General features: G+C 39.1%; 1 protein-coding gene across 9 annotated transcripts in view; it reads left to right on the top strand.

The window, feature by feature from the left end:
* Positions 1–27,283, top strand: part of frmd4a (FERM domain containing 4A) — a 295,342-nt gene that overhangs the window by 216,598 nt on the left and 51,461 nt on the right. For all 9 annotated transcript variants that reach the window (XM_061916779.1, XM_061916777.1, XM_061916775.1 and 6 more), the window contains exons 3-5: positions 7,791–7,885; positions 13,584–13,676; positions 25,552–25,636. In XM_061916779.1, coding sequence (XP_061772763.1) covers positions 7,791–7,885; positions 13,584–13,676; positions 25,552–25,636 — 273 coding nt within the window. The remainder of the gene's footprint in view (positions 1–7,790; positions 7,886–13,583; positions 13,677–25,551; positions 25,637–27,283) is intronic.

Here is a 27,283-nt window from a genome sequence, read left to right as displayed (position 1 = left end):
CTCATGCTCTCTCAGGGAGAGCATGTCCCAAATTCCGAGCTGCTGTTTTGAGGCATGTTCAAAAAAATAATGCACTTAGTGACTTCAATAATAAATATGGCAGTGCCATGTTGGCATTTTTTTCCATAACTTGGGTTGATTTATCTTGGAAAACCTTGTTACATTGTTTAATGTATCCAGCAGGGCATCACAACAAAATTAGGCCTAAAAATGTGTTGATTCCACGACTGTATATAAATCGGTTCCAGTTGATATCAGAATCGGTAATTGAGAGTTGGACATTATCGGAATATTGGATATCGGCAGAAAAGCCATTATTGGACAACTCTAGTTTTAGTACCATTGTCACCTGCAAGTAGAGGTGGGGGAAATAATCGATTTTTAGATGCATCGCAATTCGGACATAGACGATTATAGAATCGATTAGTGAATGTCAGTAATCGAGAATCGATTGATTTATTGTAAATAAACTCTTGCAGACCGTTCTAAAGTTTGGCTGAAGGGACTTTTGGTAGCCATCCACAAGCTTCTGGTAAGCTTCTGGTGGAATTTTTGACCACTCCTCTTGACAAAATGTGTGCAGTTCAGCAAAATTTGTTGGTTTTCTGACATGGACTTGTTTCTTCAGCATTGTCCACACATTTAAGTCGGGACTTTGGGAAGGCCCTTTTAAAATCTTCATTCTAGCCTGATTTAGCCATTCATTTACCACTTTTTTCGTGTCTTTTGGGGTCATTGACCTGTTGGAACACCCAACTGCGCCCAAGACCCAACCTCTGGGCTGATGAATTTAGGTTGTCCTAAAGAATTTGGAGGTAATCCTCCTTTTTCATAGTCTCATTTACTCTTTGTAAAGCACCAGTACCGTTGGCAGCAAAACAGCCTTGAGCATAATACCACCACCACCACCACCACCCTGCTTGACAGTAGGAATGGTGTTCCTGGGATTAAAGGCCTCACCATTTCCCTTCCAAATATATTGCTGGGTATTGTGGCCAAACAGCTCAATATTTGTTTCATTTGACATCACATGGACAAAGATAAGACCTTTTGGACGAAAGTTCTGTGGTCTGATGACACTAAGTAGCCACTAAATAGGCGTGTGCTTCATAATCCGATTAGTAAACTAAACGTTAATATTGTCGATGACTAGTCGACCTTCAAAATAGTCGTTAGTTGCATTCATAATCACGAAAGCAAGATTTACCATGTGCTGAACAAAGCAAGTAGTCACAGTAAAAACTAAATAAACTCGATTATCCATTTCAACGCTGTAGCAAGTGTAACATGTAGCAACGTGGGAAGTAATTTGTACAAATCTCCTAGGATAGCTTTTGTTGCTCTCAGCTCATCACACCAGTCTTTATTATTTGCTCCCTGTTCCTTTGCTCACTGTTGATTCCGCTGCGGTTGCATGGTTGCAGAATAATTGCTATTATCGCCCGTGTTGTTGACGGCTGTGTGGTAATAAGAGACCATGCGGTGTGTGTCTCAGATGGACCCAAAACATTCATCGGGGCTAATGCCTAAAAGAAAGCATGGTTCCAGAGCCAAGATTTCCATTCATTGGCTATGCCATTTATTCCCCTGGGGGGAGCTTATAGTGGTCCAGCAAGACAGTTGCTGACTTTGGGTGGTTTGCCAATCTAGCACAAGTATACTATTATTCTCGCTTAATTTTTTGTTTTTATTTTGCGTCTCTTGGTAGCAATAGAAGTATTCCGTTCTGAGGTCAAACTAGGTTCCTCATAAAGCGTTTTAACTGAGAAGGAAAACACTTTAACATTTCACCCTTTTAACTCATAAAAGAATAGATACAAGTTAACCACTATAAAACTTTTACCTTACCTTTTAATTATAGGTAAAGTAGTGAGCCAATGTAACATTATTAATTTTGTTTGAACCAGGGCTGGGCTATATGGCCTTTTTTATTAATATCTCAATATTTTTAGGCCACGTCACGATACACCAGGGCTCACCAACACGGTGCCCGCGGGCACCAGGTAGCCCGTTGGGACCAGATGAGTAGCCCGCTGGCCTGTTCTAAAAATAACTCAAATAGCAGCACTTACCAGTGAGCGGCCGCTATTTTTTTATTTTGTATTTATTTACTAGCAAGCTGGTCCGCTTTGCTTGACATTTTTAATCTAAGAGAGATAAAACTCAAATAGAATTTGAAAATCCAAGAAAATATTTTAAAGACTTGGTCTTCACTTGTTTAAATAAATTCATTTATTTTTTTACTTTGCTTCTTATAACTTTCAGAAAGACAATTTTAGAGAAAAAATACAACCTTAAAAATTATTTTAGGATTTTTAAACACATATACCTTTTTACCTTTTAAATTCCTTCCTCTTCTTTTCTGCCAATTTAAGAATAATAAATACATTTTAATTTAATTCTTCATTATAGCTTCCGATTTTTCGACGAAGAATAATTGTGAAATATTTTTTCTAACTTATTATGATTAAAATTCAAAAAGATTATTCTGGCAAATCTATAAAATCTGTAGAATCAAATTTAAATCTTATTTCAAAGTCTTTGGAAAGTTCTGGAAAATCTAGAAGAAATAATGATTTGTCTTTGTTAGAAATATAGCTTCGTCCAATTTGTTATATATTCTAACAAAGTGCAGATTGGATTTTAACCTATTTAAAACATGTCATCAAAATTCTAATATTATTCTTAATCAGGAAAAATTACTAATGATGTTCCATGAATTATTTTTTTAATTTTTTCAAAAAGATTAGTTTTTCTCTTCTTTTTTTCGGTTGAATTTTGAATTTTAAAGAGTCGAAATTGAATATAAACTATGTTTCAAAATTTAATTTTCATTTTTTTCCCCTGTTTTGTCCTCTTTTAAACTGTTCATTTATATACGGAATGGCAAACAGAAATACACATTTTTTTTATACATATAGATTTATTTATTAAAGGTAAATTGAGCAAATTGGCTATTTCTGGCAATTTATTTAAGTGTGTATCAAACTGGTAGCCCTTCGCATTAATCAGTTCCAGTGTTTCCCACAGGTCAGGCATCTATTTGTGGTGGTGTGGTCGGGCGCGGTGGCGGCGGCGGCAATGACCAAGAAGAACGCGGAGTTGGAATATGTACATATTTATATACATATTTATATAATATTTACATATTTATATAATATGTAACTACAAGCTCCATTCACAGACAGAGTCCAATTGCTTTTATGAGTGGTCGAGCGAGTCAAAAGCCAGAGGGAAAAAAATAAAAAAACTTTTTTTTTTTTTTTAATTTGTTGGCGGCCGTAATTCTTTCGTGGCGGGCCGCCACAAATAAATGAATGTGTGGGAAACCCTGAGTACCCAAGAAGTAGCTCTTGGTTTCAAAAAGGTTGGTGACCCCAGCTATACACCATATATATCTGGATATTTAGTTTTAGCCTTGAATGAACAATTAATGCATATAATCACAGACGTATGATCATTCTATGTGTCTACATTAAAACATTCTTGTTCATACTGCGTTAATATATGCTCATTTTAAACTTTCATGCCTAGAGGAAAATCACAACTACAAACCCCGTTTCCATATATGAGTTGGGAAGTTGTGTTAGATGTAAGTATAAACGGAATACAATGATTTGCAAAACCTTTTCAACCCATATTCAATTGAATGCATTAAAAAGACAATATATTTGATGTTCAAACTCATAAACTTTATTTTTTTTTGCAAATAATAATTAACTTGGAATTTCATGGCTGCAACACGTGCCAAAGTAGTTGGGAAAGGGCATGTTCACCACTGTTTTACATCACCTTTACTTTTAACAACACTCAATACATGTTTGGGAATTGAGGAAACTAATTGTTGAAGCTTTGAAAGTAGAATTCTTTCCCATTGTTGTTTTATGTAGAACTTCAGTCGTTCAACAGTCCGGGGTCTCCGCTATTTTTCGCTACATAATGCGCCACACATTTTTGATGGGAGACAGGTCTGGACTGCAGGCGGGCCGGGAAAGTACCCGCGCCCTTTTTTTACGAAGCCACGCTGTTGTAACATGTGCTGAATGTGGCTTGACATTGTCTTGCTGAAATAAGCAGGGGCGTCCATGAAAAAGACGGCGCTTAGATGGCAGCATATGTTGTTCCAAAACCTGTATGTACCTTTCAGCATTAATGGTGCCTTCACAGATGTGTAAGTTACCAATGCCTTGGGCACTAATGCACCCCGATACCATCACAGATGCTGCCTTTTGAACTTTGCGTCAATAACAGCCTGGATGGTTCGCTTCCCCTTTGGTCCGGATGACACGATATCGAATATTCCCCCCGAAATTTTACATGTGGACTCGTCAGACCACAGAACACTTTTCAACTTTGCATCAGTTCATCTTAGATCAGGGGTGTCAAACATGCGGCCCGCGAGTCGTTATTTTGCGGCCCGCACGTTGATATGACAATTTAATGTTGGTGCGGCCCGCAAGTTTAATATGAACGGCGCTTGACACCTGAATACCCCTGAATTCAGGGCATCCATTCTCTCTCAAATACCTGTCGATTTTTACCTAATCAACAATATTCAGGGGGTGCCATAATGGCCCTGCCATTAGCGCTCTCTACATCCTGTGCAAACAAGGTGCAAGCCCAATCATATGTTGCACCTGACTGTGTTGTACACACGTGTGCCATTGCAAGACATATTTGATAAACAGCCATACAGGTCACACTGAGGGTGTCCGTAAAAAACACTTTAACACTCTTACAAATATGTGCCAGACTGTGAACCCACACCAAACAAAAATGACAAACACATTTCGGGAGATCAGCCGCACCGTAATACAACATAAACACAACACAACAAATACCCAGAATCCCATGCAGCCCTAAGTCTTCCGGGCTTCAATATACACACCCCCGCTACCACCAACCCCACACACCCCCACACCCCCACCCTCCCTACTTGCGTCGGTTGAGGTGGTGTATACTGTAGCCCGGGAGAGTTAGGGCTGCAAGATGTTCTGGGTATTTGTTCTCTTGTGTTTAAGTTGTGTTAGGGTCCGGATGTTCTCCCAAAATGTGTTTGTCATTCTTGTTTTGTGTGGGTTCGAAGTGTGGCGCATATTTGTAACAGTGTTAAAGTTGTTTATACGGACACCCTCAGTGTGACCTGTATGGCTGTTGACCAAGTACGTCTTGCAGCCTCTTACGTAGTTCTGCACAAGTCTCACACAACCAGTTACAGAGTCGTCACTTTGGTTGTGTGGTGAAAAAGCGTACGCGATGACATGTTGTAGAGCAGTAGTGCTCTAATTGGGGGTATGCGAACCCCTGGGGGTACGTGAAGGCATGCCAGGGGACAAGTGAGAATTATTATATATATTCTAAAAAATAGCAGCAATTCATAAATAAATTTATTGGATAATACTTCAACAAAATATAAGTGTGAATTCATAAACTGTGAAAAAATAATACAACAATCCAACATTTTTCAACAAGTTTTTAGTTATTTTTATATCTTTTTTTCTAAATTGTTCAAGAAAGACCACTACAAATGAGCAATATTTTGCACTGTTATGCAATTTAATAAATCAGAAACTGATGACATAATGCTGTATTTTACTTCTTTATCTCTTTTATTTCCAACCAAAATGGTTTGCTCTATTAGGGGGTACTTGAATTTAAAAAAAATTCACAGGGGGTACATCACTGAAAAAAGGTTGAGAACCACTGTTGTAGAGGACGTTAAAGGCAGTGCAGTCACGGCAGCCCTTAATAATGTCGGTCGGGTGAAAATTGGGAAAAATTGGGGAGAATGGTTGCACCGGTAGATTGTCGGGAGATGCAGTGAAATTCAGGAGTCTCCCTGAAAAATCGTGAGGGTTGGCAAGTATGTTACAAGGGCGGGAAAGCCATTCATAGAAGGTGAATTAATTAAAAAGTGCATGTTAGATTTTTAAGAAATCTTTTCTCGCGGCCGAGCCTCACCCAGTTTCTGCATCCAGTGGCCCCAGGTAAATTGAGTTTGAGACCCCTGTCTTAGATGATCTTGGGCCCAGAGAAGCCGGCGGCGTTTCTGGATGTTGTTGATAAATGGCATTTGCCTTGCATATTAGAACTTTAACTTGCACTTACAGATGTAGCGACAAACTGTATTTAGTGACAGTGATTTTCCGAAGTGTTTCTGAGCCCATGTGGTGATATCCTTTAGAGATTGATGTCGGTTTTTGATACAGTGCCGTCTGAGGGATTGAAGGTCACGGTCATTCAATGTTGGTGTCCGGCGATGCTGCTTACGTGGAGTGATTTTTTTCAGATTCTCTGAACCTTTTGATGATATTATGGACCCTAGATGTTGAAAGCCCTAAATTTCTTGCAATTGCACTTTGAGAAACGTTGTTCTTAAACTGTTTGACTATTTGCTCACGCAGTTCTGGACAAAGGGGTGTACCTCGCCCCATCCTTTCTTGTGAAAGACTGAGCATTTTTTGGGAAGCTGTTTTTATACCCAATCATGGCACCCACCTGTTCCCAATTAGCCTGGACATCTATGGAATGTTCCAAATAAGTGTTTGATGAGCATTCCTCAACCTTATCAGTATTTATTGCCACCTTTCCCAACTGTTTTGTCACGTGTTGCTGGCATCGAATTCTAAAGTTAATTATTATTTGCAAAAAAATTTTTTTTTATCAGTTTGAACATCAAATATGTTGTCTTTGTAGCATATTCAACTGAATATGGGTGGAAAATGATTTGCAAATCATTGTATTCCGTTTATATATACATCCAACACAATTTCCCAACTCATATGGAAACAGGGTTTGTAATATTAGCTATTATTATGTTCCGCGATTTATGTTTCAAAGCTGATAGATAGGACCATCAGGAAGACATTGTATATTTTCTTCTCTGTTGTGTTCTCCTGCGCTTTTTTTTGTGGAGCAAGAAAAATCACTGTAGGCGTCTTATATGTGATCTAGGTCAGTGGAGATGTGTGTTGGGAATGACATCACTGCCTTCTATTTAAATAGCTCCCAGTAGCATCTGTCACTGTGGTTGCAAGTGTGCTGTGAGTAGATAGTACTTCACCTCAGGGGGAAGATTGTTCAGAAGATGCACTGCTTAGTTTTATAGCTAACAGTAACAGTGCTTGTGGATGTGTGTGATGATTTTTTTTCTTCTTCCAATATTTGACTTCTAAGCCGCGTGCATGGTCACCATGTGCGTGTGGGTGAGAGTAAAGACTTTGAGTAGGCCAGGGCAAGGCACACCCATGGTTAACCCCAGGGTGGGGTGTGCTGTTACTCAAGATGTCACGGCCCAGCAGCATGAGGCTGCAGTCCCGCCTGGCTTTGATTTAAGATGTTGTTAGTGGTGAGATGAGTGAATGGGGTGGGGGGGTTGTCATCACTTATCCTGGTCTGTACGTCACTTTCAACTGGACGTTATCCCACAGCATGAACTAGAGCCAACCATCAGGAGCTCATGCTGGCTGCAGCCCTCTTCTCTGCAGTACGGCGCTCTGGCCCAGAGGCATGACTCTGCAGTAGGTGTGGGTCAGAGGCTGAAAGGAGAGTGGGGAGGGAGGGCATGGCCGCAGCACTGTCAGCAGCATCCACAACCTACTCCTTGCCATTAATCTCTGTTTTTGTCTTACTTATTCTGTTGCACCTCTCCCTGATCTGTGTAAGAATGCTTCGTCACTGCCGTCAATCAAATAACTTCTCGAATATAAAATACAGCAGTGTGTGTGTGCAGTGAAGTTGCGCAACTTAATTTACACAACATTAATGATATTGGATGTATTTTTCTGCAGCCTAAATTGATGGCTAAGGACCTCCTGGACCTGGTGGCCTCTCACTTCAACCTCAAGGAGAAGGAATACTTTGGAATTTCATACACAGATGAAACGTAAGTCCTACTCAAATAGTAGAAGCGTCATCCATAATGCCTCTTCTCTCTCTCCAAGGTCTGAGTTTGAGTTTATTTTGAACATGCAAGCATACAACATAATACATCACAATCTCTAGTTTCTCTTTTCAACATGTTCGAAAAGGAGTAGGAAGAAGCAAAGTTTATTTAATCCTACCCCTTTTCTTTTACATAACAGTTGCTTAAACCTTTGTTCACTTCTTGTTCTCAATGTATTCACAATATACTGCATAAGTAATCACAATGAAAATTAATAAATAAATAATGATTGGTGAAGTAAGTCATATTTCATATGATGAAATAAGTAAGATTATTTTGAGAATGAAAGAATGGATGGATGAAATACATTCAGAATATTTATCATGGTTCTTTTTCTTTGTACTTTACAAACACTAAGTTTGAAGAGTTTCTTAAAGTGGATCATATTAGTACATGGTTTGATTGTTTTGCTTAATCCATCCCATAATTTAATCCCACATACAGATATACTGATTGTTTTAAGGGTTGTACGTGCATACAAATGTTTTAAATTACATTTTTCTCTGAGATTATATCTCTATTTTGTTGAGAAGAGTTGTTGTATATTCTTGGGTAGCAGGTTATAGTTTGCTTTGTGTATAATTTTAGCTGTTTGCAAATTCACTGTCATTTTCAGGTTCAAACACTGATGACATCTATTAATCAGACAAGAAGCAAGGAATTATGCAGAGACAGAGCTCAATTTAGCTCATGAGGAGACACGTATTTCGGGCTGTATTCTAGTTACAGATCCAAACTACGTTCTAAAAGTCAAGCCCGCCCGCCTCATTTATTTATTTTGAAAGCCCTGTTACATCACTGAACTTATTGCTGAGGGAAGGAGGTAATCTCGACAACTCCAGTTAGACACAATATAGGATTATAGAATAAATAAAAAGTAGATGACACAGGTCATATCGCCTTGTATCTGCTCTGTCTGTGTCAAGGCGGTGTTCGGCCTTGGCCATCAGCAGGCCAAATCTGGACACAACACTTATAAAAACAAGTGGCAATCATTTGGATTGCCAGCTTGCATAGATACAAAAATACCACTTCGGCACAATTGACAATAGTTTATATCAACGGCCCTTATGCATAAAGTTATGATGATAAAATATACATAATTATTCTAACATTTCACTCCTGTTTATCACATAGCTTCCCCAGAATCTTCTTATCCCCAATAACTTCTTGCCATTTTCAGTTAATAGTTAATTTCTTTAGGACCAAGTTATGTTTACACTTTGAGTTCAACGTCATCATATTTTTCTATATATATAGTCACCAGTGTCTGGAAACAGATCAGGAACACCGTCCAGGTAGATATCCTCGTCATCAGATTAATCTTTTTTCTCGTCCACCAGAAGGTGCATTTGAACAGTTCTATCATCAGCTGGGCTAATCGCTGTGAAATTTCAGTTTCTTTGATCCAATAAGTAAAGGATTTGTATGTTCTCTATATCCAACATTGTGTATTGTTTTAACTGATCTTTTATGTAACACCGTTAATGAATAAAGTGTACTTTTGTAATTTTTTCCACATATTTCTACACAGTAACTCAGGTATGGTAACACTAGCGAGCAGTAGAGAATATGAAGTGTTTTTTGGTCCAAACCATGTTTTACTTTATTCATTATCGATGTGTTGCTTGCTACTTTATGTTGTATATTTGTTACATGAGATTTCCAGTTCAATTTGTCATCAATCATTATACCTAAAAATGTGGTTTAATTTACTCTTTCAATTTCGATTCAATGAGGTTGGTTGTTGTTGCCTTTTCAGCATCCTACGCATTGATTTGAGAGCATTAGTGGCGGTTAATTTCTATGAACAACTCTTTTGTGAACACAAAAATTTGAAGGTTGAGAGATACACTGCAAAAACTGAAATCTAAGTAAGATTAAAAATCTCAAATGAGGGTGATATTTGCTTATTTTCTGTCTGATAAGATAACTCTTCTCACTAAACAATTTAATGTTAGTGTTTTACTTGTTTTAAGGGTTTATGTCCTAAATTATTTCAGTAAGATTACAGCTTTTTGCTGCGATTTTATGACCTATATTGAGTAAAACATGCAAAGCTGTGTCATCAACACTCACAAGTATAAAACTACATTTTTAAAGTAATAATTTCTTATTTCAAGCATGAAATAAAAATCATGACTTGGACACAATTGTGTCTGATATTTAAACAGATCAATCAATCAATGTTTATTTATATAGCCCTAAATCACAAGTGTCTCAAAGGGCTGCACAAGCCACAACGACATCCTCGGTTCAGAGCCCACAAAAGGGCAAGGAAAAACACACAACCCAGTGGGACGTCAATATGAATGATTATGAGAAACCTTGGAGCCAGCACTTCATCCATGGCCACCAGACCTCAGGGAGAGGGGGGCAGAAGAGAAAAGAAAAGAAACGGCAGATCAACTGGTCTAAAAAGGGGATCTATTTAAAGGCTAGAGTATACAAATGAGTTTTAAGATGGGACTTAAATGCTTCTACTGAGGTAGCATCTCTAACTGTTGGCTTTTGGACTTTGCTCTCTATATTTAATGAAACAATAGAAAATACGTACTCATATAGTAGTACAGTTGTTATTATTGAAAATATACTTATTTTAAGGTGTTTTTGAGGTTCATTGAGGTTAGCTAATTTTACTTGTTTTGGAAAGTCTTGACAAGCCAAATTTTCTTATTCAATTGGCAGATAATTTTGGTTTGTTCAAATAAAATACCCCTAATTTTGTATTTTTCTGTCTTGTTTTTGAACGCTGACTTTTTGCAGTGTAGGAGGTCAGTAGTGTCAGTTTTTACTCTTTCTTCTGCAGAGCAGTCAACCTGGAAAATGTTAGCTTTTTCCTAACGTTCGATGTCACGGCGATGACAATTTTGTTCCAATGTACCAGCAGAGATCACAGGTCTCTGCCAGCCGCAAGGCTTCCACTTACTGAAATGCAGAAAAAATGGCATCTACTATATTTCCTCATATAATGGCTGGGAATTTTTTTTTTTTTTTTTACTGAACTGTAGAGAATACCAGAGGCTACTCTATATTTAGAAATGCAACAATGCTCGCATTGCAAAACAATGTGTTTCATAGTACTGTAAATATATAATATACTGGTACCTATATGAAGGTAGCTCTGGTTCTTGCTCTCATTTTTCTGTTCACTACTCCTATGTTTGTCCCATAAGGAATACATTCACTCTGGAAGATTTCCACAACCCTTCCAGTGAGGTGCTCTCTCTGACATCGCATCATTTTCTCTCTTATTTTTTTTCTTACAATCCCTAAATCTTCTTATGTCAGGGTTAAAATGTTTAACAGCGTTTGTTCCACACTGAATGCAGCAGCGCGTTTATGTTTAAAGTCCTCGTAAACTTGTATTGTGGTAAAGATGGCTGTCGTGTTTTATTGCACATGGTGGCATCAGTCATAGTAAAGCTAATTAACTTGTTTCCTAATTGGGGGGTGGGGGGGAGTGGTGGTGCACTGTCGACAATGCACCCAGCTGAGGCCTTTGAGGAAATATGTTGACTTCATTGCTGATTTACAATGGCACACGCTCCACACATATCATCATCAATCTTTATTGCAGAATTTAATATCCATTAAATCCGGGGTCAGCAACCCGCGGCTCTCGAGCCGTATGCGGCTCTTTAGCACCGCCTTAGTGGCTCCCTGGAGATTTTTCAAAAGTATATTTATTGTTTTAAGAATATTTCTTTAGGAGGACAAACATCACACGAATCTTGCTAATTGTTATAAAGCCCACTGTTTAGTATGTTTGTGTTTATGCTTCACTGATGACAGTATTTGGCCAGCGCCATTTTGTCCTACTAATTTTGGCGGTCCTAGAACTCACCACAGTTGGTATATGTGTACAACTTTTTCCTTCGCTGCCACAGAAGGACGTGTTTAATGCCACTCCTTCTTTGTCTCATTTTGTCCACCAAACGTTTTATGCTGTGTGTGAATGCACCAATGTGAGCTTTGTTGATGTTACTGACTTGCGTGGAGTGCTATAAATCCATGCTAACATGCTATTTAGGCTAGCTTTGTGTACATAGTGCATCATTATGACTCGTTTGGAGGTATATTTGTTTATTTATTTTCCTTTACTTATGTCCTCTGTGTATTTAATTTATATTTGCATGTTTCATGACACTTTATCTGTAAGTAATATCGGCTGCATTTCTTATTGTGTGCCATGTTGTTCCAGACCATAGCAAACGTTACCCAGCTTGCAAAGATTGTAATAAATCCATTAGAAGAAGACAAACTTCCCTTCTACTTGGGCACACACATCTATACCTTTGGCAGTTTTAAGGCAGTCATTTCCAGGAGTTATCAAACCTTTTGAGACACTTATTTAATGTGTTGCCTTCATTATAATACTTACATAAGGCTTTTAACTTTTTGCGGCTCCAGACAGATTAGTTTTTTTGTATTTTTGGTCAAATGTGGCTCTTTCAACATGTTGGGTTGCCGACCCCTGCATTAAACATATAAAATCACAATACAAAACATTAAAAACAAATCACTAAAACATTAAAAAACAAAACAATAAAACATAAAGTCCAAATGTCAGTTCCTGACATACAAAAATGTGTGCCAATGGTTCCACAGTCCAGATGAGTACCTAACAGAACTGCAGCCAGGGTTCGTTAACACAGTGATTATGTCATTTTCAGACTCAGATGCCCTGCACATAAACTTATACATAATTTTGCGTAGTAACGCTGAGAAAGTGGGCACCCCAACACTAACAAACATCTGGCTTGCACTGGCGCTTCTTGGAATTCCCAGGAGAAATGTCTTTCTCAGCATGTTGGCTTGGGCATACGCCGCTGTCTGTATAGGTCATCATCATCACCCAATAGATCAGTAAGGATGTGCATTACTTACTCGCCAACCCACCCGATTTTTCCGAGAGACTCCCGTATGTCAGTGCCCCTCCTGAAAATCTCCCGGGACAACTCGATTTCTCCCGATTTCCGCCCGGGCAACAATATTGCGGGGCGTACTTTGAAGGCATTGCCTTCAGCTTCCTGTACAACCTATCGTCACGCCTGCTTTTCCTCCATGTAAACACTGCGTCGGCACAGTTACATTATATACGCGGCTTCTACACACACACACGAGTGAACGCAAGGCATACTTGGTCAACAGCCATACAGGTCACACTGAGAGTGGCCGTATAAACAACTTTTACCACTGTTACAAATACGCGCCACACTGTGAACCCACAGCAAACAAGAATGACAAACACATTTCGGGAGAACATCCGCAGCATAACACAACAGAACAAATACCCAGAATGAATCCCTTGCAGTACTAACTTTTCCGGGCCGCTACAATATACACCCCCGCTACCACCAAACCCCGCCCGCCCAACCACCCCATATCCTGAATTCGGAGGTCTCAAGGTTGGCAAGTATGGCTCCACATAATAATGTTTTATGCAAAGTCATGCAAACATCCAAAATATTTACATATAGGAAAATAATACCACACTGTTTTACATTTGTTTATGTCATCTGGGGAAGGGGGGAGTAGCTGGGAGGACCACCAGAAGCATCAGTATTAGTTATTTTTTCCTCACATATTTGATAAGAGGTGCTAATTAATGTCTTTTTCTTTCCTCTATCCTTAGGGGCCATTTTAGCTGGCTTCAACTGGACCGCAGAGTATTAGAGCATGAATTCCCCAAGAAATCCGGACCCATTGTCCTCTACTTCTGCGTCAGGTAAGCCTCTGTCCACTTCATCACCACCGCACTTACTCATTGAGGATTGTGAGTGAAAACGGAGCTGATGTGACTGGTGTTTGTGTGTTTACGTATGCACAACCCCAAACATGGTGCGATGAGCACATTAGCAGGGTCAGTTAATATGGGCCCCAATAAAATTGCTTTGACCCCAGTGTTTAACTCCTGCCGTGGGGGCTTCTAAGCCAATCACGAGTCTTATTGACCTTGCGCGTTTGCACTGCATGTTTCCCCATAGGGAAGCTTTACTATTTCCAGCTCTACATGCAAAGGCAGGGCTTTTAATATTGAAGCACAAACCTGTCGCCAGCTAATTTGCTCTTAATACGGTTGTCATACAACTGAAATTTTACTACTGCATAAAAATATGTACTGTTTGTGTGTGACGCCTCTACACACATAAACATGCAACCTCAGATAGCCCCCTCTCCAAGCACATGCTTTGTTATTGGCCCACTGAAGTTCTTTGTTCCCAGCACATCCGGATAATGCCATTGCCCTCTCCCCCTCCCGAGAGGTCGCCATTGGCTAGCAACGTGCACAGCAACGTGATACACTCAGCTAAACAATGTGGACAAGAAATTATTCCCAGGTTGACATTTAACCACAGAACCAGACTAACGACACAATGTGACAATTGTTCGGCAGAAACATTTTCAAAACAATGATGTCCGTGTAGCTAATAAGTTTGAGTGTTAATATTTTATTGCTGCTCACTTATTGTTTTGCCAATAATGTAATGCTTTAACTTCAGTTTGGCAGTTGATAGTGTTACTATGATTAGTTGACTTAGTTCATGTAATCAACGATGATAATTAGTCAAGTAAAAGTGTAGTTTTACTGTTGACTGGTTAGAGGTAATTAGAACATATCTATCTTTATTGTCATTGTACATTGTACAACGAAATTGAAAGCAAAAACTAACTTCGTGCAAATTCATAATAACACATAAGAACATACAAACCCCGTTTCCATGAGTTGGGAAATTGTGTCAAATGTAAATATAAATGGAATACAATGATTTGCAAATCCTTTTCAACCCAAATTCAATTGAATGCACTACAAAGACAAGATATTTGATGTTCAAACTCATAAACTTCATCGTTTTTCTGCAAATAATAATTAACTTAGAATTTCATGGCTGCAACACGTGCCAAAGTAGTTGGGAAAGGGCATGTTCACCACTGTGTTACATCACCTTTTCTTTTAACAACACTCAATAAATGTTTGGGAACTGAGGAAACTGTTTGTTGAAGCTTTGAAAGTGGAATTCTTTCCCATTCTTGTTTTATGTAGAGCTTCAGTCGTTCAACAGACCGGGGTCTCCGCTGTCGTATTTTACGCTTCATAATGTGCCACACATTTTTGATGGGAGACAGGTCTGGACTGCAGGTGGGCCAGGAGAGTACCTGCACTCTTTTTTTACGAAGCCACGCTGATGTAACACATGCTATATGTAGTTTGTCATTGTCTTGCTGAAATAAGCAGGGGCGTCCATGAAAAAGACAGCGCTTGGATGGCAGCATATGTTGTTCCAAAACAACGGAAAGACTGAGTATGTTTTGCGAAGCTGTTTTTATACCCAATCATGGCACCCACCTGTTGCCAATTAGCCTGCACACCTGTGGGATGTTCCAAATAAGTGTTTGATGAGCATTCCTCAACTTTATCAGTATTTATTGCCACCTTTTCCAACTTCTTTGTCACGTGTTGCTGGCATCAAATTGTAGAGTTAATGATTATTTGCGAAGAAAAAAAAATGTTTATCAGTTTGAACATCAACAACAATATGTTGTCTCTGTAGCATATTCAACAAAAAATGGGTTGAAAATGATTTGCAAATCATTGTATTCCATTTATATTTACATCTAACACAATTTCCCAACTCATATGGAAACGGGGTTTGTAATCAACCATGATAATTAGTCAAGTAAAAGTGTCATTATACTGTTGACTGCTTAGATGTGATGAGAACATATCTTTATGGTCATTGTACATTGAACAACGATATTGTAAGCAAAAACTAATTTAGTGCAAATTCATAATAACACATAAGAACATAGATAAATAGATAAAAATAGATAAAAATACCAAGCACACAGCTCACATGCACAGTCATTATTGTCTTGTGTTCAGCGACACTATTGCTCTCGGGTAAAATATGTTCTTAAATCTATTTTTCCGGCATTTTATTGACCTGTATCTCCTGCCCGAAGGCAGCAGTTAAAAATGTTAAAAAAAAAAAGTTTATGTCAAGGGCGAGATGGGTCCCTTATGATGTTTTGGGCCTTTTTGAGGCACCTGGCACTGTACAGTTCATCCAGGGACGGGAGAGAGCACCCAGACTTAAGTTTATCCGCACACAGTGTCGTTTTATGTTACTAGGTTACGGATTCTTGTCTTCAGGGCGCGAATTAAACTACATTTTTTATAAGTACTCAATGATTATGACAGGAGGACGGGGAATAGCAACACATATCGAGCAAGAGAGAGCGGGAGGATGAAAAATCCATGCTAAACTTAGCTGAGGGTGCAACAATTGATTGATTGATGGATTTATATTCCTAAATTTCAAATGTATCGATATGCACTCTGCAAATTTGCCTTTCGGAAGTTAGTTATTGATCCAAGCTAGGGCTGGGCGATATGGCCTTTTATTAATATCTCGATATTTTCGGGCCATGTCACAATACACGATATATATCTCGATATTTTACTTTAGCCTTGACTGAACACTTGATGCATGTAATCACACCAGTATGATGATTCTATGTGTCTACATTAAAACATTCTTGTTCATACTGCATTAATATATGCTCATTTTAAACTTTCATGCTGAGAGGGAAATCACAACTAAGTCAATTTAGTAAAACTGTATTTATTAAACAGTTATTAAGCAATGGCACAAACATTCATGTCATTTCCAAAACAGAAAGTGCAAGATTGTCAGAGACATTTTAAAACAAGCTATTAGTGAACTTTTGTGCATGATGTCACTCAGATGACATATCAAAACAACACTAAACTGTACTTTTTGTACAGAACGCCACTACAATAGTTTAAAACTAATAAAGTGCGCTTTTGTGCATGATGTTACGCAATATATTTTAAAAACTGTCAAATAAAAATGAGCTGCATATTAGGAAATCAAATATAGTATGTCGTTTGCTATGGGGTAGGTTCCTGCGGACGTTATCTCCTTCTGTTATTGATTATTTTTTTCATACGGTGTTGATCTGGAAATTGTTGCTTCGGCATTTTGTTGGTGTGGCACCGAACGGAGATGTTGAAATGCAGTTTCAAGCACTTTTCATTGTCTAGTGGGTTACTTTTCAAATGATGTTACAAATTAATAGTGCTGCTACTTTTTGTAGCAACGCTTTTGCTGCATAAATGTTCAACATATTCCCGCTTGAAGCCAAACCACAACCGTACGATGCACCCTGTGCTGTTTTTCTTGGGAAATAATTCTTCCTCCATTTGTTACCAGATTCGCACCTTCTCTCCCTCGTATTACCACTCGCAATACACTGTTAGCCCCACTGCTAATATTACCCATGTAGCTACCTCTCTGCTCGGGAAGGGCGTGTGACGTTGCATGCGTGACGTGACGTATGTAAGAAGGTGCGCTTGTTTAAGTCTGTGAGAAGGAGAGACAAGAAAGAGTGGGAAACGCATGCAGTGTAATGCCCACAGCTAAAAGCAACTGTGTAAGAACGTAAACTCAAATATCACGATATAGTCATAGAGACAAACCCGCGATATATCGATATATCACCCAGCCCTAATCCAAGCTCGTTTTAAAAGGGAATCGATATATTTTATCGATACTAGAAAAAAGAAATCAAATGGATTCAAGAATGGCAGACTTCATATGAAATTTTACGCTTTTAATGACAAGGACGTTAAAAGTTAGGTCTATTTCGCACGTCTGTTACGTCATCAAAACAAAAAGGGCGGATAGTTGCGGTGGCTGAGAAAGGTCACAACAAACGTAAACGCCACCAGACAGTATCATCACTGATGCCGGTAGCGTGTTACTTAGTAACGCTTCTACCTCTTTTTTTATTAACGACTTATCTAACACGTTACTATTTCCAAACCAGTAGTCAGATTAAAGTTTATTTAATCCAAGTCACTGTGCCTTACTTTTTATTTTTTATTTTCTCTCGTTAAAATACATTTTATTTCTTCTTGCCGTCTTGGAAAGTGACGTCACGTAAGCGACAAGTCATTTACGTCACGTTTTTAGCATGAGGATGACACACGTGTGCGACACTGAAGTAAACAACAATGGAGGGCGGAGAGAGAGGCGCGTTTTCAAGTTGGAAATACAGTCATGATTTAGAGTTCAAGAAGTTTGTCGGGCAATATGTTGTCGAAGAAATGCTGCCCTTAAGCACAGTTGACTCACCCTCGTTTCGTTCCGTAATAAACAAGATCCTCGCTACGATTAAGTTAGACTTGCCCCACAGAACATCCTTTTCGTCTTACCTGGCCATATTGGATGTGTCCATGCCCTCTCTGTAAACTGACCTGGATCACAGAGCGCTTCACCACAGGGCTGATGTCCTCGCGCCACTCAGGCAGGCCGGGGTTCGAGGAGAAGGCCACAATTTGTGACTTGAAGTAATCTGGAAGGCAAAACAGAAATATTGCAAAAGCACGCCTCGTACTGTCCATTTGTCGTTAGTCAAAGATCGTCTTTTAACGACAGCAGTGTGCTGCTGTTCTTAAGGACAAACTGCAAAAAATGCTTGTCGAAGATCCTCTATATGACAATAGATGTGTTTACTACTATAATGCATTGTCAAAGATCTTTGATGTGACAAGAGGTCTGTGCTGTTTTATAAGGGTTGTTGCAAAAAACACTAGTCAAAGATCCTCTGTATGGCAAGAGGACACTGCTGTTTTATACAAATTACTGTGAAAAAAACAAAACAAGGATCCTCTATATATGACTATAGATGTGTTTACTACAATAATGCTTTGTCAAAGATCCTTGATGTGACAAGAGGTCTGTGCTATATTATAAGTGTTGCTGCAAAAAACACTAGTTAAAATATTCTAAATGACAAGAGGACACTGCTGTTTTATACGAGTTACTGGAAAAAAACAATCGTCTGGCGGTGGTTTGGCTTCAAGTGGGAATATGTCAAACAGACAAACGTAATTTGTTATGTGTGGGGCAAAAGTGTTGCTACAAATAGTAGCATTACTGCTAATATGTAGCATCATTTGAAAAGTCACCTATTAGAGAATGAAGAGTGCTTACTCCCCATGTCAACATCTCCATTCGGCGCCACATGCCCGCACCATCGAAATGCAGAGGAAAATATTTCCAGATCAACACCGTCTGAAAAAAATAGCCAACAACAGAAGTAGATAATGTCCGCAGGAACGTACCACATAGCGAAGGACATACACTATTTGATTTCCTATCATGCAGCTCATTTTTATTTGACAGTTATTGAAATATATTGTGTGACATCATGCACAAAAGTGCACTTTTTTTGTTTTAAACTATTGTAGTGGCATTCTGTACAAAAAGTGCACTCTAATTTAGTGTGGTTTTGATAGGTCATCTTAGTGACATCATGCACAAAAGTGCACTCATAGCTTGTTTTAAAATGTCTGTAACAATCTTGCACCTTCTGTTTTGGAAATTACATGAATGTTTGTGCCTCTACTTAATAACTGTTTAATAGAAGGCAGAAGAGGATCAAACATTACAGGGAGACAGAACTGCTTTTCAGAACAATCCCATTCAAGATCAGACAAACATTACAGGGAGACAGAACAGGATCAAACATTACAAGGAGACAGAACTGGATCAAACATTGCAGGGAGACAGAACAGGATCGCTGACAGGTCTGCCAACTTCCGGGGGGTATATATGTTTTCAAATATTTCTTACATCACAATAAGAATCAGAAATACTTTATTAATCCCCGAGCGGAAATTAAAATTTTCCGCCCAATTCCCACATAAGATCAAAAAAACTTTGCAGGGAGACAGTACAGGATCAAACATTACAGGGAGACAGAACAGGATTGCTGACTGGTCGGCCAACTTCCAGCGCCCCTTACAAAAAAGGTGAGATACTGGTAAACAATGACTATTATGAGTGCGCGGACCATACTGCGTGCACTTTTGTCACACAAAACACTGCTCAGTGTGTACTTTTCTCATCGCCACGGATCGGATGTCATAAGATTTTAAATCAGGCCAAAGTCTGAATGAAGTATTTTCCACTACTAATCGCCACGGTAATGTGGCGATTTGAACTGGCTGCAACATTTCGCTCAGACCAGCTGGTAGGGAAAATTGCTCGTCTCTTGTGGCATTTAATGGCCGTACATACCACCGACCATTTCTCTCGTTCACTTCCTTGCAAAAGCAGCAGGTAGGGCAGCTCTACTTCCTCAACATCAGTCACTATGTTTCTATGCACTAAATGATTATCCAGATTCCTCAAATGATTTGAGTTCTTTTATTTTCACACATGTGGAGCTTGAATTTGTAACTTGGAGCAGCCCTTTTGATTTATATAAATTTGGCATAGCAGGAGGTTATGATATATAATCACAATATGGATTTATATTATAAAATCATGGACAAACTGCATTTGGATGTTAAACTGTAAAAGTAATGTTTTAACCCCGCCAAGTGTAAACATTACACAAGTAGCATAGTTGTATGCCTGCCTTCTCTCAGCGCAATTCAGTTTAAGGCAGAGCGAACAAAATAACAGTTTTAAGTAGAGATGTCAGAAAATATCGGACCGCCGGTATTATCGGCCGATAAATGCTGTAAAACGTAATATCGGAAATTATCGGTATCTGTTTCAAAAAATAAAATGTATGACTTTTTAAAACGCCGCTGTGTACACGGACATAAAGGCACTGCCTTTGCATGCCGGCCCATTCACATAATGCCTGCAGAGGCCTTTAAATATCTACAATATGCATTTGACAGAGTACAAGAACAACTTTGCTATCTTCAACTGGTTTTAAATGCAGAGAAAACAAAGTGTATGTTTTTTACCACATCAAAAACTGTAAGATCAGCACTGTGTGAAAACATTTTAACGAGAAATGGGCAAAAAATTATGTTAGTATCTTCTTTTAAATATTTGGGATTTTAAATTGTTTTAAGGAGCACATTCAGTATGTTGTAAAAAAAAACTGAAACTTTTACTGGGATTTTATTATAGAGACAAGTCTTGCTTTTCTTTTACTGTGAAACAGAAATTGGTGGAAACAACCTTTTTACCTGTTATTGACTATGGAGATGTGTTGTACATGAATGTTACTGCTGGTTGTCTCCACAAGCTGGATAGTGTGTACCACGGGGCACTGAGATTCATCACCAACTGCGCTCCCCTTACTTACCATTGTGTCTTATACTCAATGTTTAACCGGACATCTTTATGTGCTCAGCGCCTAAATCATTGGTATGTTTTCGGCGCCTAAATCATTGGTATGTTTTCATCTACAAAACCAAGTCTTTGTATCACTCCATTTTATCTATCTTGTCTTTTAACAAAAAAACAAGGAAGTCACAATCTGCGTTCAATGAATGTTCTTCAATTTGTCATCCCCAAAGTAAGAACTGAACTGGGCAAGAAAGCATTTAGGTTTTCAGCACCGAAGGCTTGGAATAACCTACAATCCAATATTGAACTTCAAACCCTTGTTACATTAAATGATTTTAAAGCTTCTGTGAAAGGATTGCAGTCTACCTTGTCTGTATGCACATGTGTCATATTAGCAAGTTTTAATGTTGTATATGTGATGTTTTATGTGTTGTTTACTGTTTTTATTGTAACCTTGCTGCTGCCCTCTTGGCCAGGTCTCCCTTGGAAAAGAGATCTTTGATCTCAATGGGATTATTACCTGGTTAAATAAAGGCTAAATAAAAAAACTAAACATAATATCTACGGCTATTCACACACTCAAGTGAATGTGCATACTTGGTCAACAGCCATACAGGTCACACTGAGGGTGGCCGTATAAACAACTTTAAAACTGTTACAAATATGCGCCACACTTTGAATCCACACCAAACAAGAATGACAAACACATTTCGGGAGAACATCCGCACCGTAACACAACATAAACACAACAGAACAAATACCCATAACCCCTTGCAGCACTAACTAATCCGGCATGCTACGATATACACCCCTTCCGAACCCAGTCCACCTCAACCTCCTCATGCGCTCTCAGGGAGAGCATGTCCCAAATTCCAAGCTGCTGCTTTGAGGCCTGTTTAAAAAAAAAAGCACTTTGTGACTTCAATAATAAATATGGCAGTGCCATGTTAGAATTTTTTTCCATAACTTCAGTTGATTTATTTTGGAAAACCGTGTTACATTGTTTCATGCATCCAGCGGGGCATCACAACAAAATTAGGCATAATAATGTGTTAATTCCACGAATGTATATATCGGTATCGGTTGATATCGGTATCGGTAATTAAGAGTTGGTCAATATCGGAATGTCGGATATCGGCAAAAAAGCCATTATCGGACATCCCTAGTTTTAAGTGTTTGAAAAATTTGACTAAAGATAATTAATTCATCGTTGTGGTGAAGAAGGAGCTGAGCTGGAAGGCAAAGCTCTCAATTTACCGGTCGATCTACGTTCCCATCCTCACCTATGGTCATGAGCTTTGGGTTTTGACCGAAAGAACAAGATCACGGATACCAGCGGCCGAAATGAGTTTCCTCCGCCGGGTGGCGGGGCTCTCCCTTAGAGATACATTAGGGTTAGAAGCTCTGTCATCTGGGAGGAGCTCAAAGTAAAGCCGCTGCTCCTCCAAATGGAGAGGAGCCAGATGAGGTGGTTCGGGCATCTGGTCAGGATGCCACCCGAAACACTTCCCTAGGGAGGTGTTTCGAGCATGTCCGACCGGTAGGAGGCCACGGGGAAGACCCAGGACACATTGGAAAGACGTTAGGAAGACTATGTCTTCCGGCTGGCCAGAAGAGCTGGACAAAATGGCTGGGGAGAGGGCAGTCTGAGCTTCCCTGCTTAGGCTGCTTCCCCCGCGAACCGACCTCAGATAAGCGGAAGAAGATGGATGGATGAATGGATGGATAATCAATTCGAAAATGAGTCCTTGAGCTGGTAGTCAGGTGATACTAATAGTGTTTCTTTTGTCACTTTCTGTCGCCCTATACTGTTAGCGTGCATCTTCGTGTTTCCCACTGGTTCTTGAAACTCTTCAAAAGGATTTTACATTGTTTATAGTATAACAGTTCAAAATACATGAATATTGTAACTCACAATACAAAGGTCCTGGGATCAATCGTAGGCTTGGGATCTTTGTGTGTGGAGTTTCAATGTTCTCCCTGTGACTGCGTGGGTTCCCTCCGGGTACGCTGGCTCCCTCCCACCTCCAAAGACATGCACCTGGGGATAGGTTGATTGGCAACACTAAATGGTCCTTAGTGTGTGAATGTGAGTGTGAATGTTGTCTGTCTATCTGTGTTGGCCCTGCGATGAGGTTGCAACTTGTTCAGGGTGTACCCAGACTTCCGCCCGAATGCAGCTGAGATAAGCTCCAGCACCCCCCGCGACCCCAAAAGGGACAAGCGGTAGAAAATGGATGGATGGATTTTGTTAGCGATATATAAATAGTGTACTGTTGAGTTGGGGGTGTGCTTTCTAAAATGTGACTCCAGTTAAAGGTTTCAGTCGCTCATTCTCTGCTATAGCTCAGTCCAATCGCAGACGTCACTCTCTCTCACACACACACACGCTCACACAAACACACACAAAAGAACAACAATCAACCCAAATGTCAACCCTGAATCCATTACCAGTCCAGGCATATTGTTTTTACTAGCATAACATACTGATGTTTTGTGTGTCCAACTTTTGGTGTTTGTGTTTATGCATGATAAATGTCAGGCTGACCTGTGCACATTTCCAATCAAGAGTATGGCTTTAATTAAACGGTATAAAATATTGATTGGGTTTTCCCCTTGCAGCTCAATTGATAAAGCAATAGGAGCCCTCATTTATTGATTCCCTCATAATCCTTTACAATCACTGTCTATAGACTCGCACAGTACACAAGCAGTGGTATTCAGAATTGACCTGGCATCTTTGTACACAGATGTTTATTTGAGAGTAGCTTGCAAGCCTACCATCATAGCTTCCCTCTGGGCGTGCATGAATGCATCCACGAGCTAAATTTAGAATACATTATTACGTTACTTCCCTGGTCAACCAGAAGTGGGTTACTGTGCTTTGGTCTCCAGCGTGTGTGTGTGTGTGTGTGTGTGTGTGTGTGTGTGTGTGTGTGTGTGTGTGTGTGTGTGTTTGTGTGTGTGTGTGTGTGTGTGTGTGTGTGTGTGTGTGTGTGTGTGTGTGTGTGTATGTACGTGTATTATTGCAGTACATGCGAGTGGAATCACTACAAGATGTTGACGATGCACGCACAATGTGTGATAAAGTGCATCACATGCACATTTAGAGGGTGTGTGTGTGTGTGTGTGTGTGTGTGTGTGTGTGTGTGTGGGTGTGTGTGTGTGTTTACAAGGCAATAAAGTGAGATGGGAAATGTTTTATGAGGGTGAATGTGAGTCACACTTAAATACAGAGATATAGTGCCCTCTTCTGGTCATTTTGGCCATTAGGCCAAAATGACTTATTTATTATCACAACATTATGAGATCTTTCACAGGATCTGTAACAAAATGTCTGTCTTTATTGTGCATGGATTGTAATATGTGTTACCTTAAATTAGGCTACACAAGGGAGACAACATATAAGAAATAGCTGTTACAATGATTCCATTCCTGTGATGTTGTGAATGGAATGTTAGTGCATTGGTTCTCAACTGGGGGTACGCGTACACCTGAGGGTACTTGAAGGTATGCCAAGGGGTACGTGAGTTTTTTTTTAAATATTGTACAAAAATAGCAACAATTCAGAAATCCTTAAATTATGAATGTAAGTTCATAAACTGTGAAAAGAAATGCAACAATGCAATATTCAGTGTTGACAGCTAGATTTTTTATGGACATGTTCCATTAATATTGATGTTAAAGATTTCTTTTTTTGGAAAGAAATGTTTAAAATTAGGTTCATGAATCCAGATGGATCTATATTACAATCCCTAAAGACGGCACCTTAAGTTGATAATTACTTCTATGTGTAAAAATCTTTATTTATAATTGAATCACTTGTTTATTTTTCAACAAGTTTTAAGTTATTTTTATATCTTTTTTTTCCAAATTGTTCAAGAAAGACCACTACAAATGAGCAATATTTTGCACTGTTATACAATTTAATAAATCAGAAACTGATGACATAGTGCTGTATTTTACTTCTTTATCTCTTTTTTTCAACCAAAAATGCTTTGCTCTGATTAGGGGGTACTTGAATTTAAAAAAAAAATCACAGGGGGTACATTGCTGAAAAAAGGTTGAAAACTACTGCGTTAGTGTAAGTCAGTTAATAGCTTAATATTATACTTAAGTCCGTCACACAGAGCACATGAAGGATGAACAGTACAATTCATTAAAAAAACAGTAGAAGCAAGAATTAAATGGATTGGTAACAAAAAAGAGAGAATAATTACTTACCTTTATCCTAACTAAGGCTTTGTTATCTTCACCAGAAGCTGCACCTTGTACCTTAATATTATGGAAATTAGCATAAGCCTTCAAACGCGTAACTGGTTTATTTATATTGGTGAACTGAACTGATTTACTAGGGTAAAGAAGTTTTCAAAAAATGCACTTTTTCTTTAGGTAATATTGCGTGTTTAGTAAACAATTGTGTCACTGAAGACTAGTTGGGCAACTGGTTGACTTTTTCTTTTTATTCATTTTCAGGTTCTACATTGAAAGTATTTCATACTTGAAGGACAATGCCACGATTGAGCTGTTTTTTCTCAACGCAAAGTCCATCATCTACAAGGTAAACCAGCTCAATTCTCTCAGTTGATCTGACAAATAATGTCCGGGTTTCATTCCAAAGCGTGTTTTTCCCCTCGGGACTTCTGCTGAAGAAGAAGTTAAGTGGGGGGGTATTGGATTACACTGGAGTCATCAGGGTTTTGAGAGGAGGCAGCCACTTCATAATATTCTATTTGGCTGACTGGTAAAAAAAAATCAAAACAAGGCCTTCAGAGAATATGAATCAATTGCATCAGCTGTTACCCACCATATGATTTATTTCAGCAATCAAGAAATGATTTGTACCAATTATGGCCACCTGCTCTTTTGTGGCAGAATAAATGCTGCTTTTTGGAAGAACTTGGTGACAAGCAGTTAGTGGTGGCGTCCAGAAGGGGGCACACGTGAATCAAAATATTGACTCCCTTCCATATGATAATATTGTTTAGGATATCTTTTTTTCCAGAAATCTGAGAACTTTTAGTTTGTTTCTGTTTAATCCCCCGCTGAACATCTTTTGGAGACTATTTCATCCTATTAAAAACCCCGTTTCCATATGAGTTTGGAAATTGTGTTGGATGTAAATATAAACGGAATATAATGATTTGCAAATCATTTTCAACCCATATTCAGTTGAATATGCTACAATGACAAAATATTTGATGTTCAAACTGATAAACTTTTTTTTTGTGCAAATAATCATTTACTTTAGAATTTGATGCCAGCAACACATGACGAAGAAGTTGGGAAATGTGGCAATAAATACTGATAAAGTTGAGTAATGCTCATCAAACACTTATTTGGAACATCCCACAGGTGTGCAGGCTAATTGGGAACAGGTGGGCGCCATGATTGGGTATAAAAACAGCTTCCCAAAAAATGCTCGGTCTTTCACAAGAAAGGATGGGGCGAGGAACACCTCTTTGTCCACAACTGCGTGAGCAAATAGTCAAACAGTTTAAGAACAACGTTTCTCAAGGTGCAATGGCAAGAAATGTGGGGATTTCAAAATCTATGGTCCATAATATCATCAAAAGGTTCAGATGGACTAATGCATAGTGGAAAAGTGTTCTGTGGTCTGACGAGTCTACATTTCAAATTGTCATCCGGACCAAAGGGGAAGCGAACCATCCAGACTGTTATCGATGCAAAGTTCAAAAGCCAGCATCTGTGATTGTATGGGAGTGCATTAGTGCCCAAGGCATGGGTAACTTACACATCTGTGAAGGCACCATTAATACTGAAAGGTACATACAGGTTTTGGAACAACATACGCTGCCATCTAAGCGCCATCTTTTTCATGGACGCCCCTGCTTATTTCAGCAATACAATGCCAAGCCACATTCAGCACGTGTTACAACAGCATGGCTTCGTAAAAACAGAGTGCGGGTACTTTCCTGGCCCGCCTGCAGTCCAGGCATGTCTCCCTTTAAAAATGTGTTGCGCATTATGAAGCGTAAAATACGACAGCATAGACCCGGACTGTTGAAGGACTGAAGCTCTACATGAAACAAGAATAGGAGAGAATTCCACTTTCAAAGCTTCAACAATTAGTTTCCTGAGTTCCCAAATGTTTATTGAGTGTTGTTAAAAGAAAAGGTGATGTAACACAGTGGTGAACATGCCCTTTCCCAACTACTTTGGCATGTGTTGCCATTCTAAGTTAATT

This window comes from Nerophis ophidion, linkage group LG12, assembly GCF_033978795.1.
Source record: "Nerophis ophidion isolate RoL-2023_Sa linkage group LG12, RoL_Noph_v1.0, whole genome shotgun sequence".
In the NCBI taxonomy this organism is placed as follows: Eukaryota; Metazoa; Chordata; class Actinopteri; order Syngnathiformes; family Syngnathidae; genus Nerophis; species Nerophis ophidion.
This window is presented reverse-complemented; position numbering and strand designations above follow the sequence as displayed.